At 35.5% G+C, this 20,469-nt stretch overlaps 1 protein-coding gene across 9 annotated transcripts in view; it reads left to right on the top strand.

Moving 5' to 3' along the window:
* Window positions 1-20,469, top strand: part of MDGA2 (MAM domain containing glycosylphosphatidylinositol anchor 2) — an 837,423-nt gene that overhangs the window by 811,301 nt on the left and 5,653 nt on the right. For all 9 annotated transcript variants that reach the window (XR_014841441.1, XR_014841443.1, XR_014841412.1 and 6 more), the window contains one exon: window positions 18,873-18,978. Coding sequence is in view for 6 of the 9 variants with exons in the window: in XM_021074079.2 (XP_020929738.1) it covers window positions 18,873-18,978 (106 nt within the window). In the remaining 3 variants the exon portion in view is untranslated. The remainder of the gene's footprint in view (window positions 1-18,872; window positions 18,979-20,469) is intronic.

Below are 20,469 nucleotides of genomic sequence, written 5' to 3'. Positions count from 1 at the left end.
CAATCCATGGCCTTTCTCAGTGGGTTAGGGATCTGGTGTTGCCATTAGCTATAGTGTAGGTCGCAGACCTGGCTCAGATCTAATGTTGCTATGGCTGTGGCATAGGCTGGCAGCTACAGCTCTGATTCGACCCCTAGGCTATGAACCTCTATATGCCAAGGGGCAGTCCTAAAAAGAAAAAAAAGTTAAAAATTAGAAAAAATTACCGGTAAAAAAAGATAAATAAAAATCATATTTTTCTAATACTAAATGTTATTTTTTAAATTTTTTATTATAGTTGACTCATAGTGTTCTGTCAAATTCTGCTGTACAGCAGTGACCAATTTATATGTATATATACATGTGTATGTATCTATATATAGATGTATATATAGATACACACACATTTGTGTTCTCATATTATCTTCTATCATGTTCTGTCACAAGTTATTGGATATAGTTCCCTGTGGTATACATCAGGGCCTCATTGCTTAATCATTTTAAATGTAAGAATTTGCATCTACTAATCCCAAACTCCCAGTCCATCCTACTTCCTCCCAATCCCCCTTGGCTACCACAAGTCTACTCTCCATGTCTGTAACTCTTTCTGTTTTTGTATATAGGTTCATCTGTGCTATGTTTTAGATTCCACATTATAAGTGATATCATATGGTATTCATCTTTCTCTTTCTGACTTAATTCACTTAGTAGGAGAATCTCTAGTTCCATCCATGTTGCTGCAAATGGCATTATTTTGTTCTTTTTTATGGCTGAGTAGTATTCCATGGTGTATATGTACCACATCTTCTTAATCTATTCATCTGTCATTGGACATTTAGGTTTATTCCATGTTTTGCCTTTTGTGAATAGTGCAGCAATGCACATAGGGGTGCATGTATCTTTTTGAATGAGAGTTTTGTCCAGGTAATGTGCCCAAGAATGAGATTGCTGGATTATATGGTAATTCTATATTCAGTTTTATGAGGAACTTCCATACTGTTCTCCATAGTGAGTGTACCAATTTACATTCCCACCAACAGTGTAGGATGGTTCCCTTTTCTCCACACCCTCTCCAGCATTTGTTATTTGTAGACTTATTAGTAATGGCCTTTCTGACCAGTGTGAGGTGGTACCTCATTGTACTTTTGATTTGCATTTTTCTAATAATTAGTGATGTTGAACATTTTTTTCATGTGCCTGTTGGCCATCTGTATGTCTTCTTTGGATAGATGTCTATTTAGGGCCTCTGCCCACTTTTCAATTGGGTTGTTTGTTTTTTTATTGTTGAGTTGTATGAGTTGTTTGTGTATTTTGGAGATTAAGTCCTTGTGGGTTGTATTGTTTGCAACTATTTTCTCTATGGGGAGAAATAGTTTCCTTTGCTGTGAAAAAGCTTGTTAAGTTTGATTAGGCCCTATTGGTTTATTTTTGTTTTGATTTTTATTGCATTAGGAGACTGACCTAAGAAAACGTTTGTACAGTTGATGTCAGAGAATGTTTTGCCTATGTTCTCTTCTAGGAGTCTTATGTTTAAGTCTTTAAACCATTTTTTGTATATTTTTGTGCATGGTGTGATGATGTCTTCCAGTTTCACTGATTTACATGCAGCTGCATAGTATTTGCAGCACTACTTGTTAAAAACACTTTTTCCCATTTTGTAATCTGGTTTCCTTTGTCACAAATTAATCAACCGTATGTGTCTGGGTTTATTTATGGGCTCTCTGTTCTGTCCCATTGATTCATGTGTCTGTTTTTGTACCAGTACCACACTGTCTTGATTACTTTAGCTTTGTAATATTATATGAAGGAGATTTATGCCTCCTGCTTGTTTTGTTTGTTTGTTTGTTTTCTCTCGGGATTGCTTTGGCAATCCTGGGTATTTTATGGTTCCACATAAATTTTAGGATTGTTTGTTCTTGTTCTGTGAAAATATAGTGGGTAACTTGATAATGATCACATTAAATCTGTAGATTGCTTTAGGTAGTATGGCCATTTTAATGATATTAATTTTTCCAATCCAGGAGCATGGAATATCTTTTCATTTTTTTGAATCCACTTTAATTTCCTTGATTAATGTTTTATAGTTCTTACCATATAAGACTTTCATCTCCTTGATCAGGATTTTTCAGGTATTTGATTTTTTGGGGTGTGATTTTTGAAAGGTATTCTACTTTTATATTACTTTTCTAATATTTCATTGTTAACATACAGAAATGCAACTGATTTCTTAATGTTAATCTTGTATCCTGCTCCTTTGCTGAAGTCATTGATCAGTTCAGTTAGTTTTTGTGTGGAGTCATTAGGGTTTTCTATATATGGTCTCATGTCATCTGCAAAAAGTGACAATTTTATCTATTCTCCTCTGATTTGGATAATTTTTATTTCTTTTGTTTGTCAGATTGCTGTGGCTAGGACTTGCAATATGTTGAATAAATGTGGTGAGAGTGGGCATCCTTGTCTTGTTCCAGATTTTAGCAGGAAGGATTTCAGCTTTTCTCAATTGAGTATTACACTGGGTTTGTCATAAATGGTTTTTATTATGTTAAGATATGTTATCTCTGTACCCACTTTAGTAAAAGTTTTTATCATGAATGGATGTTGGATTTTGTCAAATATTTTTCTGCATCTATTGAGATGATCATGTAGTTATTGACCATTAAATTTTTATTTTTATATAATGATTTCTATTTTTTTCATTATAGCTGGTTTACAGTGTTCTGTCAAATCTCTACTGTACAGCAAGATGACCCAGCTATACATACATGTATGGATACTTTTTTCTCACAATATCATGCTCCTTCATAAGTGACTAGATATAGTTCCCAGTGCTACACAGCAGGACCTCACTGCTTATCCATTCCAAAGTCAAGAATTTGCATCTATTATCCCCAAGTTCCCAGTCCATCCCATTCCCTCCCACTCTGCCTTGGCAACCACAAGTCTATTCTCCAAGTTCATGAGTTTCTTTTCTGTGGAAAGGTTCCTTTGTGTCTTAACTTAGATTCCAGATATAAGTGATATCATATGGTATTTGCCTTTCTGTTTCTGACTTATTCACTTAGTATGAGAGTCTCTAGTTCCATCCAGGTGGCTCCAAATGGCATTATTTTGTTCTTTTTTATGGTTGAGTAGTATTCCTAATCCAATCATCTGTTGATGGACATTTGGATTGTTTCCATGTCTTGGCTATTGTGAATAGTGCTGCAATGAACATATGGGTGCATGTGTCTTTTTGAAGGAAAGCTTTGTCTGGATATATGCCCAAGAGTGGGATTGCTGGGTCATATGGTAGTTCTATGTATAGGTTTCTAAGGTACCTCCATACTGTTCTCCAAAGTGGTTGTACCAGCTTACATTCCCACCAACAGTGCAGGAGGGTTCCCTTTTCTCCATACCCTCTCCAGCATTTGTTATTTGTGGACTTATTAAAGACGGCCATTCTGACTAGTGTGAGGTGGTATCTTATGGTAGTTTTGATTTGCATTTCTCTAATAATCAGGGATGTTGAGCATTTTTTCATGTGCTTCATGGCCAACTATATATCTTCTTTGGAGAACTGTCTATTCAGGTCTTTTGCCCATTTTTCCACTGGATGGTTGGCTTTTTTGCTGTTGAGTTGTATAAATTGCTTCTATATATTAGAGATTAAGCCCTTTTCAGTTGGATCATTTGAAACTATTTTCTCCCATTCTGTGAATTGTCTTTTTGTTTTCTTTAGCATCTGGCTAAATTTTTGTTGGGAATTTTTCCATTTATATTCACCAAAGATACTGGCCTCCAATTTTTTTTTTGATAGTATCTTTATCTTCTTTTGGTATTAGGGTGATGATGGCTTCATATAATGTCTTTGGGAGTGTTCCTTCCTCTTCAGTAGTCTGGAAAAGTTTGAGAAGCATGGGTATAAATTCTTTATATGTTTCATAGAATTTGCCTGTGAAACCATTTGGACTTTTGTTTGTAGGGTGTGTTTTTATGATATATTCAATTCCATATCTAATGTTCAGTCTTTTCAAATGGTCTATTTCTTCTTGATTCAGTTTTGGTGGGCTGTATGTCTCTAGAAAGTTCTCCATTTCTTCTAGGTTTTTCAAATTTGTTGACATATCATTGTTCATAGTATTTTCTTTTGTTTTTTTGTAGTCCTGCAGTATCTGTTGAGATTTCTCCCTTTCTGTTTATTTTGTTTATTGGGTTTTCTCTCTCTTCTTCTTGGTGAGTCTGGCTATAGGTTTGTCAATTTAGTTTAACCTATCAAAGAACCAGCTCTTGGTTTTATTGATTTTTCTATTGTTTTTTGAATCTTTTTTATTGGTTTCGTCTCTGATCTTTTATGATTTCTTTCCTTCTTCTGACTTTAGGTTTTGTTTATTCTTCTTTTTATAAATCCTTTAGGTGCTAGGTTAAATTGTTGATTGGAGATTTTTCTTCTTTTCTGAGGAAGGCCTGTATTGCTATGAACTTCCAAGAACTGCTTTTGTGGCATCCAATAGATTTTGAATATTTGTTTTTTCATTATCATTTGTCTCAAAGTATTTTTTAATTTCCCTTTTGATTTCCGTATTGATCCAGTGGTTCTTTATTAGCATGTTGTTTTGTCTCCATGTAGTCGGTTTTTTTATTTCATTTCTTGTGGTCCATTTCTAGTTTCATGTCATTGTGGTCAGAAAAGATGCTTGAAGTAACTTCTATACTCTTAAATTTGTTGATGTTAGTTTTGTGCCCCAGTATGTGGCCAGTCCTTGAGAATGTTCAGCGTGCACTTTAAAAGAATATATATTCTTTTTTATTTTTGGATATAATGCCCTGAAAATATCAATGAAGTCTAACTTTTCTATTGTGTCAATCTATTAGGATCTCTGTTGCCTTATGGATTTTCTGTCTAGAGAACCTGTCCATTTATGTGAGTGGTGTGTTAAAGTCTCCTACTATTATTGTATTCCCATCAGTTTCTCTTTTTATGTCTGTTAGTCTTTGTTGTATTTGTGTATTAGGGGCATATATTGACAACTGTAATATCCTTTTCTTGAAAGAATTGTTTTATCATTACATGCTGTCCTTCTTTTTCTTTCTTTATGGCCTTTGTTGTATTGATTGATTGATTGATTGATTGTCTTTCCAGGGCCACACCACAGCATTTGGAAGTTTACATGCTAGTTGTTGAGTAGGAGCTGTAGCTGCTAGCCTACACTACAGTCACAGCCACAGCAACGTTAGATCCAAGCTATGTCTTGTGACCTATACCACAGCTCATGGCAATGCCAGATCCTTAACCCACTGAGTGAGGCCAGGGATCAAACCCGCATCCTCATGGATACTAGTCGGTTTTGTTACCACTGAGCCCTGACGGGAACTCTGGCCTTTGTTTTAAAGTCTATTTTGTCTGATATGAGTTTTGCAACTCCCACTTTCCTTTCATTGCCATGTCTTTTTCCATCCCCTCACTTTCAATTTATATGTGTCTTTTCCCCTAAGGTGAGTCTCTTGTAGGCACTAGATTATAGGGTCTTGTTTTTTTCACCCAGTCTGCCACTAGATGTCTTTTGATTGGGCCATTTTGTCCATTAACATTTAAGGTAATTAGTGATAAGTATGTATTGCCATTTTAAACCTTATTTTCCAGTTGATTCTATGTTTCTACTTTGTGCCATTCTTTTTTTGGTTGGTTTCCTTTTCTTGTATGTTTGTGTCCTCTTCTCTTTTTAGTTCTTGTGAATCTGTTATTTGGTTCTGATTTGCAGCTGCCCTATTTTTCAAGTTTGTTAACCCCTTCCTATATCTGCTAGCTTTAGCCTGATAGTCACATAGGTTCAAACACATTGTAAAAAAAAAAAAAAAAAAAAAAAAAAAAAATCTAGAGTTTATTACTTTCTTGCCTCACATTTTTAGGATTTTGATGTCCTTTTTTACATCTTCATATTTATCTTTTTGCTGTTCCATGTGTTTATTTATCATCACTTTTAAAAATAGTTTTTTTTTTCTTTTGCATATGTGTACTGGCTGATGTGATTACTTCCCAGTTGTTATTTCCTCCATCCTATATCTTATTTCTTTCCTATTTAGAGAAGACCTTTCAGTATTTCTTTTAGAATGTGTTAGTATTGCCATGCTCCTTTATTTTTTGTTTGTTGAAGAAATTATTTTTTTCTTTTGTTGGAGAAATTCTTTATTTCTTCTATTTTAAATGATAATCTTGCTGGTAGAGTATTCTAGATTACAAATTTTTCACTTTTATAACTTTGAACATATCTTGCCACTCTCATCTTGCCTATACTGTTTATGTAGAGAAATCATCTGAGCCTTATGGGGGGTTCCCTTTATAATTCATTCTTTTTTCTCTTGCTGCCTTTAGAATCATCTCCTTATCTTTAACTTTTGCCACTTTTATTATAATATGTCTTGGTGTGGTTCTGTTTGGGACCTTCTGTGCTCATATATTGATAGGTTTCCTTTAGATTTGGAAAGTTTTCAGCCATAATTTCTCAAATATATGTACAACTCCCTTTTCTTCCCCCCCCCCCAGTATGCATAGATTGGCCTGCTTTTATTATTCCACAGATCTCTTATATTGCTTTCATGTTTTTTCATTTGGCTTTCTGTTTGCTGTCCTGATTGGGTGTTTTCCATTATTCTGTCTTCCAAGTCACTTTATCCATTCCTCTGCATTGTTCATTGTGATCTCAATACCTTTAACTAAGCTTGCATCTCTGCAGATGTTTTTTCTTGGCTCTTCCTAATGGTTTTTAGTTCATTTCTAAAGTAACCTGCATTACTGTTTATATCTGCTCTTAATTTCTTCAGTATTTTCACAATCTCATTTTTTAACTTAGTGTCTGTTAGACTGCAGAGGTCTGGTTCATTGTCTGTTCCTTCAGGGGAGTTCTCCTGTTGGGTATGGTTCCTGATCATCTTTATTTTGCTTAAATTGTTCTTATTCTGTGAGTTTTGGGAAAACAACTGTCTACTATAGTCTTGGAGGAGGACTGCTTACATTCTAGAGCACCCCTGTCTAGCTTGTGAGGGCTTACTATATATATTGATTTTTGGTATCAGGGTTGCTTTTGGTTCAGATACTTGCTGTCTCTTTCCTCAGTGTTTACAGGTTGTTATGCCCTTGATAGAACATGTGCTGGTGTATAGCCTGCATGTACTTCCAGGGAGACAGAGGCAATGGGCAGGGCTAGTAGCCAGTGCCTGGTTGCTGGGGCCTTGATAGTGCTGAGGACCTGTGAGGAGATGTTACATGCTGTTCCGGGTTGCAGGAACTACCTGGGAAGTGGTAGTGACCCTCAGGGAGGTATAGGCATTGCCCAGAGACTTTGGCAGTGGCAACACCAGGGCCTGTGCATTCCCAGGGGATTGAGGTCAACATGTCATGCTCAGTTGCAGTGCCATCCTCTGTGGCAACCCCTGAGGTGACTGGGGCTGCAGGTGGTGCCTTGACATGGACCCCAAGTGGTGGCAGGCCATGCCCACCTCTGGAGTCTGAGATGGAAGTGGCAGTTTGCCTCCACCACACATAGCCCACACAAGAGTTGTGCTGACATGTGCACAGAGAAAAATATTCCTATGGTAGTCCCACCCCTCTTTCTCTTGCCCTCCCCAACAATGACACCTTGCTTCTACTGTGGGCCTGGGCCTCCTCCTGCACTCCCTCACCTGTAGTGCTCCACTCTCCAGTTTGTGGAGTACCACTCCCTAGCCCCTCAGGCTCTCTCCACATAGCCAAGCCTAGCCATCTCCCTGTAATTAACTTTAAAAGTGTGATTCTCAGTGACCAGCTGCCAACCGAGTGTCTCAGGCTGTTGTGTGCCAGGCGGTGGTACGGATGGTTTATGTGGCTGTCTCTCTGCTTTTCCCTCGTCCATTCAACTGCTGAGCTTTTTTCTGAAGCTTTGAGGTTCCCCTACCTCCCTGCTGATCTCCCCATTAATTAGGTTGCCTTCCAGAGTTCAAGTTCCTTCCCTTTTTCACAGCTCCCTCTCAGGAATGCTGATTCCTTTTTGCACCCTCTTCTCTCTCTTTTTTTTCTTTTTTTTCCTTTTGTTCTAACCAATTATATGGAGGGTTTCTTGCCCTTTTTGGAATTTTAAGGTCTTCTGCCAGTGTTCAGTAGATGTTTTGGTTCCCATCTTTCTACCTATAGGTCTTTTTATTTTTTTTATGTGTTTGTGGGAGAAGTTAAGTCGCCTACAAACATCTTACTCCTTTGCCATCTTGATCCCTCTCCCAAATATCACATTTTTATGTGGGGTCTCTATATTCCTTTTTCTGAGATATTTCTAGTTCCATTGTATAAGGACTTTCTTTTACTTCATAAGTCTTGCTTATTCAGGGAAACCCAACTGCACAATTCTATCCCATATTTTTTATAAATTTTATTTTTTTCAAGTTTCTTGTTATTTTGAACTTTTTCAAAGTATTTTTTTTCCTCAAGAGTCATTTATAACCTATCAAGGTTTTCAAAATCTTGCACTGTTATGTGATGCCTACCAGAAAAGCATGGCAGAAACTGAATGGAATACATCACCATATAAATTAAGTTGTGAGACGTTTTAGTATTATTCAAACATAGATTTGTGACATCCTAGGATGTCTTTAATTCAAGTAAAAGGATATATCTTATGTCATAGTTTTAAATGATATAAGTGATTTTGAGCCTCTGTTACACTGACACATTTTATCTTGTTTTATTTGGAGTTCTATGCCTTTAAATTAGTTTAATCTATAAACCATTTAAAAAAACAACCACTTTCAAAGTCCTTTGTCTAAATGTGGCCATTTAGTTTGCTTAGCTGAAAATAAAATTATTGTGTAGTGCTTTTCCAGGCAAATAGAAGTTTTCTCTACTGAAATTTATTTTGTGGCTGTTTTTAATATTAATTTTGCATGATAAGTGCTTGTGATGAAAATATATTTTGCTGGACTTGGAAGGATTAGGGTAAAATTAAAAAAAAATAAAACTAATATAACATTAGTCTTAGAATGTCAGTCCTATTTTATATCCTACACCAAGGAAAATTTTTAATTATCCCTCTTAATGCTTCTTTCATAGTACATGCCAGACATTTTCTGGGGGAAAAGTATAGCGATATTATCAGACTGCCTTTACATTTTCTTAGTTATAGGTGAAAAGAATTCTGGAGCTCTCTTCTCATACCTCAAAGATATGGAAGCAAGTTTTGAGTCAGTTTTTCTTCAATCACACAAATCCTTAACATTAAATAGGAATTGGAACAGAGATTATAGTGATCTCATTACATCATACTGCCTCATGTTTACCTAAGAATAATAATTATCTGGAAACTATTATCCTCCTTAGTAGACTTTGCATGCTCATGTAGATACATACATGGAATTGTAAGACAAATTGCAGGGCAATTATAGAGACAGGATGATGGCTCCAGAAGTAAGAATTGAAAACATTTTCTAACTGTAGTTCACAGTGCAATCTATTTCTTTCTGCTTGTGCCGACAGCCAAAATCTCATGTTATTATTTCAGATTAGAAGCTTTGACAAACAACTGACATTTATCCAGCAAGTTGGACTGGCAGAATCTTGTGAAGTAAATTATTAATATTTTTTATAGTTTCCCCAGAGAAAAAGCTTAGGCTACCCACCTGGTTTATTATGTTACCTCTCTTCAAATCTCTTCTGTACTGGTTAAGGAGAGTTTTTCTGCTCTTTGAAGGTAAGGTGGGGTGGCGGGGGAAGGATAGTTCAATTATTTGCTGAACCAGTAATGAAATAAAGGTAAAATTATTAATGTTAAAAGCTATTTTCAAATTTATTCATATCCTGAAGTTTTTCCAAGTGATGTACACTGCCAGTTTTCAGACTGCATTCTAAGGCTTTGGCTTTGCTTCAGCAGTAACAATCAGAAGCAAAGTGTATCTTGTCAGGAAAAAAACATTTTCAGAAGGCACCATTAATGTTGAGGTCAGATCATCAGAAGTGTGTTTTAATGTTTGACTCTCCATCTCCCCATCTACTTTTACTCATTAGTTCTGCATGTTGCTCTTCCTTTCTGAGAAATTACATCTGAACATAAGCTTTAATAGCATCATATCTCTCTCTCTCTTTTTTTTTTTTTTGTATTTTTGTCTTTTTTAGGGCTACACCCACAGCATATGGTGGTTCCAAGGCTAGGGTCCAATCAGAGCTGTAGCCCCCAGCCTACACCACAGCAACACCAGATTTGAGTCATGTCTGCGATGTACACCACAGCTCACGGCAATGTTGGATCCTCAACCAGTGAGCGAGGCCAGGGATCGAACCCTCAACCTCATGGTTTTTAGTTTGATTCATTTCTGCTGTGCCATGATGGGAACTTCCTATCTCTCTTTATGTTGGTATCTATATCTATATGCTTTAAAGCATTATAATAAATTTAAGAAACTGTCAGTTGACTTGAAACAGTTTTGCTGGATAAGCAATGGGATCCTGCTGTATAGCATTGGGAACTATGGCTGGTCACTTGTGATGGAGCATGATAATGTGAGAAAAAATATGTAGACATATATTTGTGACTTGGTCACCTTGCCATGCAGTAGAAAATTGACAGAACACATTAAATCAGCTATAATGGAAAAAATAAAAATCATTATAAAAATAATTATGCAGTATAATTCTAATACAGAAATACAAATATTTTTTAAACTCCCACTTGAATTTACCCAAGAGGAATTAATTTTTTGTCATGCAGTATTTCTTGCATATTAAGCTTGCTGAACTGCATGCACACACTGTGAAAACATTACAATTTTAAACTTGTCATTTCAGTTAAAGGAAATAATTTTGAATAAGATTAATGTGGTTGTACGTGAAGTACAAGTTTTGCATAAGTCCTCTTTCAGGAGCCCTAAACTTCAGCATTTTCTCTCCAAGAATCTAGATGACATTAATTCCTTCTTCAAGGCAATTATACCAAATGCAATTCAGAAGTATTGAAGAGGAAAAGAACATAGTCTTATGCTTGGAATGTAATAGTAATCAGAATCATGATGGCACTTCATAAAAATATGACATAATTTAACCTATTAAACTAGAAAGCATTTCTTCTCTGAGTGAAAATAATTCAGATATTATTCACTGTATACAGAGCACATCTTGCAAGATGAGCTATATCATATTATAATGCACTGTTATAGTTGATCACTTCTATATTTGAGAGAAAGATATTCGTAACTAAAGATTTACTTTTAAAAGCACTTGAAAGTTTGGTCAAGCTACATTATTTAAATTTAATATCTCTATATCTTATTTATATTATCTCCCTCAGAGTCAAAAACAGTATAAAGGAAAAAGTATCCCTCTAGGTTTTAGTCTAAAAGCCATTTATAATTCTTTTAGAATCTATAAATTATAATAATTTATATAGCATAGCAGTTGGACTTCAGAACATAGAAAAACAAAAAATAAATATTTCTAGAGGAGTTCCCATCGTGGCGCAGTGGTTAACGAATCCAACTAGGAACCATGAGGTTGCAGGTTTGGTCCCTGCCCTTGCTCAGTGGGTTAACGATCCGGTGTTGCCGTGAGCTGTGGTGTAGGTCACAGACATGGCTCGGATCCCACGTTGCTGTGGCTCTGGTGTAGGCTGGCAGCTACAGCTCCAATTAGACCCTTAGCCTGGGAACCTCCATATGCCGCGGGAGCGGCAAGAAATGGCAAAAAGACAAAAAAAAACAAAAAAATTCTAAAGATAGGATTAAGATGGCAGAGTGCAAGGACTTCTCCCATAAAAGCAACAAAATTACAACCAACTGCTGAATAACCTTCAACAAAATAGACTGCAAACTACTGAAAAAGATATCCTCCTCCAGATGACCAGGAGGAGGCCACGTCAAGACAGTAGGAGGGATTATTATGCAATAAAAGCAACCCCACACTTGCCGGTGGATGGGCCACAGACTGGAAAGTAACAAAATCACAGAGACTCATGCACGGGAGTGAGTTCTGATTTCCATGTCAGGTTCCCATGCTTGGGGATCTGGCATCAAGAGGAGGAGTCCCAGAGCATTTGATGTTAAGGATCAGCAGAGTTTGTGTGCATAAGCTCCATGTGACTGGAGGAAATGGAGACTGCACTCTTAAAAGGCACACAGACTTTCATTCTCACTGGCTTCCAGTGCAAAACAGAGACTCTATAGGTAGCTGGGTCAGACCTACCTGCTGTTCTTGGAGGATCTCCTTGGAAAACAAGAGGGTGACTGTGGCTCATTGTAGGGGAACAACATTAGAGGCAAAGGTCTCTGGAATAATCAACAGTGTGAGCTCCTCTAGAGGTAGCCATTTTGGAAAAATCTGGCCCCACGTGTTAGGGTTGAGAAGCCCCAGGCCAAACAGTAAACCAGGTGGGAACACAGTCCCACCCATCAACAAAAAGGCTGCCTATAGAAGCTCCAAGCACACAGCCACCTCTAATCTCACCCAGAGACAAAACACCACCCACCAGAGGGATAAGAATCAGTTTCACCTACAGGTGGGCAGGCACCAGTCCCTCCTATCAGAAAGCCTATAGCAAGCCCTCGTACCAACTTCAGCTACAATGGGGCAGACATCAGATGCAAGGGAGGCTGCAACTGTATTTATTGCAAAAATGAGACCACACCAAAAATTAACACAAAATGAAAAGGCAGAGAGTTATGATTCAGATAAGGGAAGAAGAAAAAACCCCAGAAAAATAGCTAAGTGATCTGGAGATTATCAACCTCCATGAAAGAGACTTTAGACTGATGATAGTAAAAATGATTCAAGATCTTGGAAATAAATTGGATGCAAAGATTGATAAATTACAAGAAACTGAGCAAAGAAATAGAAGATTTAAGGATTAAGGAAGTAGAGATGCAAAATACAGTAACTGAAATAAAAAATTTATTAGAAGCAACCAATAGTAGAATACAGGAGGCAGAAAAATGAATAAGTGAGGTGGAAAAAAAACTAGTAGAAATCACTGTGCAGAATAGAAAAAAGATTGAAAGGAAATGAAAACAATATAAGAGAATTCTGGGACAACATTAAATGCACCAACATCCATATTATAGGGGTGCCAGAAGGAGGGAGAGAAAGGGCCAGAAAAAATATTTGAAGAGATAATAGCCAAAAACTTCTCTAACATGGGAAAGTAATCACTCACTCAAATCCAAGAAGCGAAACAAGTACCATATAAAATACACCCAAGGAGGAACGCCCTGAGACACATATTAATCAAATTGACCAAAATTAAAGACAAAGAAAAATATTGAAAGGAGCTAGAGAAAAGGAAATATGTATTTATTGAAAATAAAATAACATACAAAGGAACCATAATAAGGTTACTGGCAGATATTTCAGCAGAAACTCTATAGACCAGAAGGGAGTGGCATGATATACTTAAAATGATGAAAGGAAAAAACCTCCAACCAAGATAACCCAGCAAAGCTCTCATTCAAATTTGAAGGGGGAATCAAAAGCTTTACAGATGCAAAAGCTAAGAGAATTCAGCACCACTAAACCAGCTTTAAAACAAATACTAAAGGAACTTCTCTAAGTGGAAAAGAAAAGTCCATAACTAGAAGCAAAAATATTACAAATGGCAAGGCTCACCAATAAAGGCATACAAGAGTAAGAAATCATCCACACAGAAATATGCTACCAAAACCAGAAATCATGAGGAGGGTACAAATGCAGGACACTGGAGATGCACTTGCAATTAAGAGACCAACAACTTAAACAGTCTTGTGTATATATATAAACTCCTATGTCAAAACTTCAGGGTAACTGAAGTATCTGTATACTGTATCTAATTCTACAATAGATACATACACAAATAAGAAAATGCAATCCTAATACAACACTAAATATAGTCATCAAACCACAAGAGAGGAGAACAAGAAAAGAAAAAAGACCAACAAAAGCAAATCTGAAACAGTTAATAAAATGGCAGTAAACATTCATATCAGTAATTATCTTAAATGTAAATGGACTACATGCACCAACTAAAGAACATAGACTGGCTGAATGGATACAAAAACAAGAGCCATATATGCGCTGTCTTCAGGAGACCCACTTCAGTTCTAGGGGCACATACAAATCAAAAGTAAAAGGATAGAAAAAAATACTCCATGCAAATGGAAATCAAAAGAAAGCTGAAATAGCAATACTCTTATCAGACAAAATAGACCTTAAAATAAAGAATATTATAAGGGACAAGGAAGCACATTACATAATGATCAAAGGATCAATCGAAGAAGAGGATATAACAGTTGTAAATATACATGCACCCAGTATAGGATCACCTCAATATATAGAGCAACTGCTAACAGCCTTAAAAGGAAAAATCAACAACAATACAATAATAGTAGGGGATTTTAACACCCTGCTTCGAGCAATACACAAATCATACAGACAGAAAAATCAACAAGGAAACATGGGCCTCAAGTGATGCATTAGACCAGATGAACTTAATAGATAATTACAGAATATTCCAAACAAAAGCAACAGAGTATACATTCTTCTCAAGTGCATATAGAACATTCTCTAGGACAGATCACCTTCTTGGCCACAAATCAAGCCTTGGTAAATTTAAGAAAATTGAAACCGTATCAAGCATCTTTTCTGATCACAACTCTATATGACTGGAAATCAACCACAAGGAAATAACAGCAAAAAAAAAACACAAACACATGCAGACTAAAAAACATTCTACCAAATAACCAATGGATTACTGAAGAAATCAAACAGGAATTTAAAAAATAGCTAGAAGGAAATGACAACAAAGACACAACAATCCAAAACCAATGGGATCCAGCAAAAGCAGTTCTAAGAGGGAAATTTATAGCAATACAAACCTACCACAGAAAACAAGAAGAAATCTCAAATAAACAACCTAACTTTACACCTAAAGCAACTAGAGAACAGACAAAATCCAAAGTTAGCAGAGGAAATCATAATGATCAAGCAGAAATAAATGACATAGAAATGAAGAAAACCATAGAAAAGATCAATGAAACTGAAAGCTAGTTCTCTGAAAAGATCAACAAAATTGATAAACCCTTAGCCAGACTCATCAAGAAAAATAGAAAGAGGACTCAAATCAATAAAATTAGAAATGAAAGAGGAGATGTTATAATGGACAACAGAGAAACACAAAGGATCATAAGAGACTACTACAAGAAACCGTATGCCAATAAAATGGATAACCTGAAAGAAATGGACAAATAAACAAATGAGGCCTAATTAAATTTAAAAGTTTTTGCATGGCAAAAGAAACCCTAAACAAAACAAAAAGTCAACCAATGGAATGGAAGAAAATATTTGCAAATGAAGTGACTGACAAGGGATTAATCTCTAAAATATGTAAACACCTCCTACAGCTCAATACCAAAAAACAAAAAACCCCATCAAAAAATGTGCAGAAGAACTAAAAAGACAATTCTCCAAAGAAGACATACAGATGGCCAAAAAACACAGGAAAGTATCTTAACATCGCTAATTTTTAGAGAAATGCAAATCAGAACTACCATGAGGCACCACCTTACACCAGCCAAAATGGACATCACCAAAGTCTAGAAACAATAAGTTCCGGAGAGAGTGTGGAGAAAAGGGAACCCTCTTACACTATTGGTGGGAATTTAAATTGGTACGACCACTAAGGAAAACAGTATGCAGATTCCTCAAAACCTAAAAATAGAACTACCATTTGATCCAGAAATCCCACTCCCGGGCATCTAATCAGAGAAAACCATGACTCCAATGTTCATTACAGGACTATCTACAATAGCCAAGACATGGAATCAACCTAAATGTCCATTGACAGAGGAGTGGATAAAAGAAGATGTGGTACATAAACACAATGGAATGTTACTCTGCCATAAAAAGGAATGACATACTGGCATCTGCAGCAACATGGATGGACCTAGAAATTATCATGCTAAATGAAGTTAGACAGTGGGACAAATGTCATATGCTTTCACTTACATGTGGGATCTAAAAAAAGGATACAGTGAACTTTGCAGAACAGAAACTGACTCACAGACTTTGAAAAACTTAACGGTTACCAAAAAGACAGTTCGCAGTGGGTGGGGAGAGACAGGCTGTGGGTTTGCGATAGAAATGTTGCAAAATTGGGTTGCGATGATCATTGTACAACAATAAATATAATAAAATTCATTGAAAAATATAACCCATGTCTTTTCAATAATAACCTGCTATGGAAATTAAAAGAAAATAGACACACCATATGGTACTTTTTTTTTTTTTTCCTTCTTTTTTGTCTGCAGTGCACCCAGAGGATATGGAGGTTCCCAGGCTAGGGGTGGAATCAGAGCTGTAGCTGCCAGCCTAAGCTACAGCCACAGCAATGCCAAATTCAAGCCATGTCTGTGACCTATACCACTGCTCATGGCAATTCTGGATCCTTAATCCACCGAGTGAGGTGAGGGATCGAACCTGCATCCTCATGGATGCTAGTCAGATTTGTTTCTGCTGAGCCACTACAGGAACTCTGTTACCTTTTTCTTTCTTCAAGCTGAAATAGTACCCTGAGGAAACGATGCTTTGTCTCTAGCCTATTGGATTGGATCCCCTATCACAAGATGACATCACAAGATGTCAAATTTAAATCACCAATTATAACTATACAAAGAGTCTGATTGTCAGAAGCTGTTTTTATCATCCCAGTTACCACTAATGCTCTGATTTATTTCCACATAATTACTAAAATTCTCCTACGCTTATATGGACAGCTATCAAATTTATTCAGTGACAAATATATTATTTATAATTGTTCAGATAACAATACATACTCATTAAATTGTTATATCCATAAAATGGAATATCCTATAGTAATTAAGATGACTTCTCCTTTTCTATATTTAGTGCTCTTGAATTTTTATACCATCTTTAAAAAAAAGCAAAAAAGCAAACAAACTCCTCTTTCATAATTGAAATAGTCCTCTGAGGTCTTTTTAGCCCCTACCTGGATACTTTCCAAAACACTTAGGATACTTTCCACCGTCCTAAGTCAAATGCAAGTCATCATTTCCAGGTAGGCAAAGTCATGTTTCATTGCTAATTCTGAGGATTAAGAATTCATACACTGCCAACTTAATTCTAAATATTTTAGCTCTGGCCTGCTATTTTATTTTGTCTTCAGTGATACAAGATATAGTGGATGCTTTTCAAAGAAATGGCTTTGGACACTCTTTATTAATTATCTCAACATAGATATAGTAATATAATAATAAAAACTTCTCAAACCTTTTTCTCCTATAAAATCATGAAAGTTATTCTTATGGACTATATTTCAATGGGGGAAAAAACTCAATACAAATGTTGGTACTAAGTCCTCTACTCTCCTATTTATTATAGCTTTTGACTGATAAAATTATGATAGCATACCAGAGAACAATAGATCAACTTCACAAATGTAGCCTAAGTTCTCTGAAAATCACCAGAAATTTGCCTTTAAGAAGTCAGATTAAGGAGTTCCCTGGAGGTTCAGCAGGTTAATTTTCTGGCATTGTCATTGCTGTGGCGTGGATTCAATCCCTGGCCCAGGAACTTCTTCATGTCTCAGGCACAGCCAAAATAAAAGGAAAAAAAAATCATATTAAGATACTTTAAAAGACAAAAATGAAACCAAAATTTTTGACATTGATAAAAATAGATGCAAACTATTACAATCATTTCTGATAGAACATGATGGAAAATATTATGAGAAAAAGAATGTGTGTGTGTGTGTGTGTGTATGTGTATATATATATATATAAGCGGGCCACTTTGCTGCACAGCAGAAGTTAACAGAACATTGTAAATCAACCATAATAAAAGTTTTTAAGAAAAAATAAGCTACAAAATGTTAAAAATAGACCTATTCTAACTTTTCTAAGTAAATAAGGCTAGAAATTATATTAAAATGGACACATTAGCTTGATGTTGAAGAAACTATTATAACTATTTTTTCTTTGGATATAACAAACTAGGTATTTCCTTTGTGTATGTCAAAATTTTTCTAGGTCTATACTCATTAAATGCATAGCTTAACTTTTTAAGTATTAACAGGATGAAAGGTTTTACTGGAAGCAAGGAATAATTGCGAGGTAAGACATTTTAAAAGACTGTTATTTCTATAAAAATTATATTAAAAGTTGCTAATGATTCTTACATTGTCCTGTATCCAGAACTTAGTAATGAGTGGAGGCTGATTTCATTCATGTATTCTTTCAACACTAATGTACTAAGCCTTAGTGCCAACTACTATTATAGATACTGGAAACTCAAAGGTCTACCACCAAATACTCAACATAAGTAAAGCCATGAATATCTTCATATATTTAAAAACAAAATGTCAAAAGTGAAATTATAGAAGTAAATCATAGCATAGATATGGGGAATATGATGAATTTATTCACTGTCTGCAGAAGCTTAAACAATTTAACAGAGAAGTTAAACTCTTATTCTGGGCTTCAGTAAATGTAATACTGTTGCAAAGACTCTGGAACTGATTCATCCATAAAATATTTCTAGGAAACCAGTGTTATGAGATATGTTTAAGAACATTGGAAAGACTCTATTTCAGAAAAATATTTCAGGGAAAAATTTGTCCTTACCCCTGAAAACAAAAAGTGATAGTATTTGTAATGGTGGTTGTATCTGTTGTTATTCAGTTAGCTGTAGTTTTGCTTTAAAATCAACACAGAGATTGTGATGTGGAAAACTAGGCTCTACAAGGAAAATCTTATTATTGGTTCTGTTAAAAAGTTTATGTTTTTTATAAGTAACAATTCTAAAGACTGTCAATAATAAATGATGCCAGGATTGTTGTCAATTTTAGGTTTGGCTCAATTTCTCAATAAAAAATTCACCCGAAATCAAAGCTCTGCATTTAGGTTTGTTTCATTCATATTTGTAGCTCATTTTTGAAGGTATTCGAGGTCCTGGTATAGAAGGTGACATTGCCATTGATGACATATCAATTGCTGAAGGAGAATGTGCAAAACAAGACCTAACGACTAAGAGTAAGTGTCTCTTCTTGGATTGGTTTAATGTGATGTTAAAGTAACATAATGACTATTAAACTAATAGTCTAATTGCTAAAACTAACTTATTTTTAGTTTGTTTATTGAGAAATTTCTCATGCATGAGACCCTAAAATTTTGTATATATTTTAAAATCAAAGTATTTTAATGCTATGTATTTGACCTTAGCGGACCTAAAATAAAATAAAAATAATTTTGACTTAGGTCTGTATAAGGCAAGCACAATTTGATTTTTAATTCATATTTTTTAATATTTTAATTTATATTTTTAATTTCAGAGGATTTTACTTTTATTAAAATATTTGGCTAATCTAGATCCTCAACACATTTATATAGCCATATCTCTTTTTAGTCCTTCGAGTTTATGAATGTATTTCCTAGGTCTAACTTTTGCCAACCATTTTAAAGACTGAATATTGTCAAAAGTCTTAGTATATATATTAAATAATGGAGCAGCCTAAGTTTGTTCTGGAATAATTAATTTCTTTCTACCTGTATCACAGTCTTGTTTAGTAATTTGGTTTTACTTTTTATTCTGGTTTGAATATTATGGTTTAACAGTGTTTTCAAATTATTTTTTCACCATAAATCCATTTTTAATAAAAGAGGTATAAATAAAAAAATATAGTTCACACAAAAAACATTGAAATTGTATGTTGTTGGGCTCCTTCTCAAAATCCTCATTATATTATTCACCTGAAGGTGAGAAATCTAAAATCATTCCTATGAAAACTTCCTCCATTTGAGGGATTTCCATAGGCCCCATATGGAATCTTTAACTTTGTGGTCACTTAAAGAGGTATGGATCAAACTAAATTTACACAAATAACTCAATTCTTTAGCACTTACAAAAAAAAAAAAAAACCTACAAAAATCCATTTTGTATTAAGTCTAAATCAAATCAGAGTCTTTACTGAGTGTAGTGAGAAATGCTTTCAGTCTGGATGTTGAAAATCAGATCTGTATAACTACCCAGTGATTGCTCACAGGAACTGAATTAACTCCATTTTTAAACATTGTTAGAAGACAAAATCTTAAGATTGTGTATATCAATGAGCTGTTTTGCTTATAGTTTTCACCTTCTTGTCATTACACTTAGCATTTCAAGTAACAATTCTGGTAACATTTTCTCCCTCTGTCTGGCTCATTTTTTGCTTTAGACAACCAGTAGTTATACCCATAGAAAGTAGGTTTGTCAGAGGCACAGGAGAGCAAGCATTCTGGGAGTTCCTGTTGTAGCCCAGCAGTAATAAACCCGACTAGTACCATGGGGACACATGTTCTATCCCTAGCCTCACTCAGTGAGTTGGGAATCCAGCATTACCATGTGCTGCAGTGTAGGTCACAGTCACAACTTGGATCCCACACTGCTGTGGTTGTGGCACAGGTTGGCAGCTATAGCTTCGATTCAGCCCCTAGCCTGGGAACTTCCACATGCCCTGGTGAGGCCTAAAAAAGAAAAAAAGGAAA

Source organism: Sus scrofa, chromosome 1 (assembly GCF_054392235.1).
Source record: "Sus scrofa isolate SSC_HxYL_T2T_F1_AM1 chromosome 1, Sscrofa_HxYL_maternal_Yorkshire_Landrace_v2.0, whole genome shotgun sequence".
Taxonomy (NCBI): Eukaryota; Metazoa; Chordata; class Mammalia; order Artiodactyla; family Suidae; genus Sus; species Sus scrofa.
This window is presented reverse-complemented; position numbering and strand designations above follow the sequence as displayed.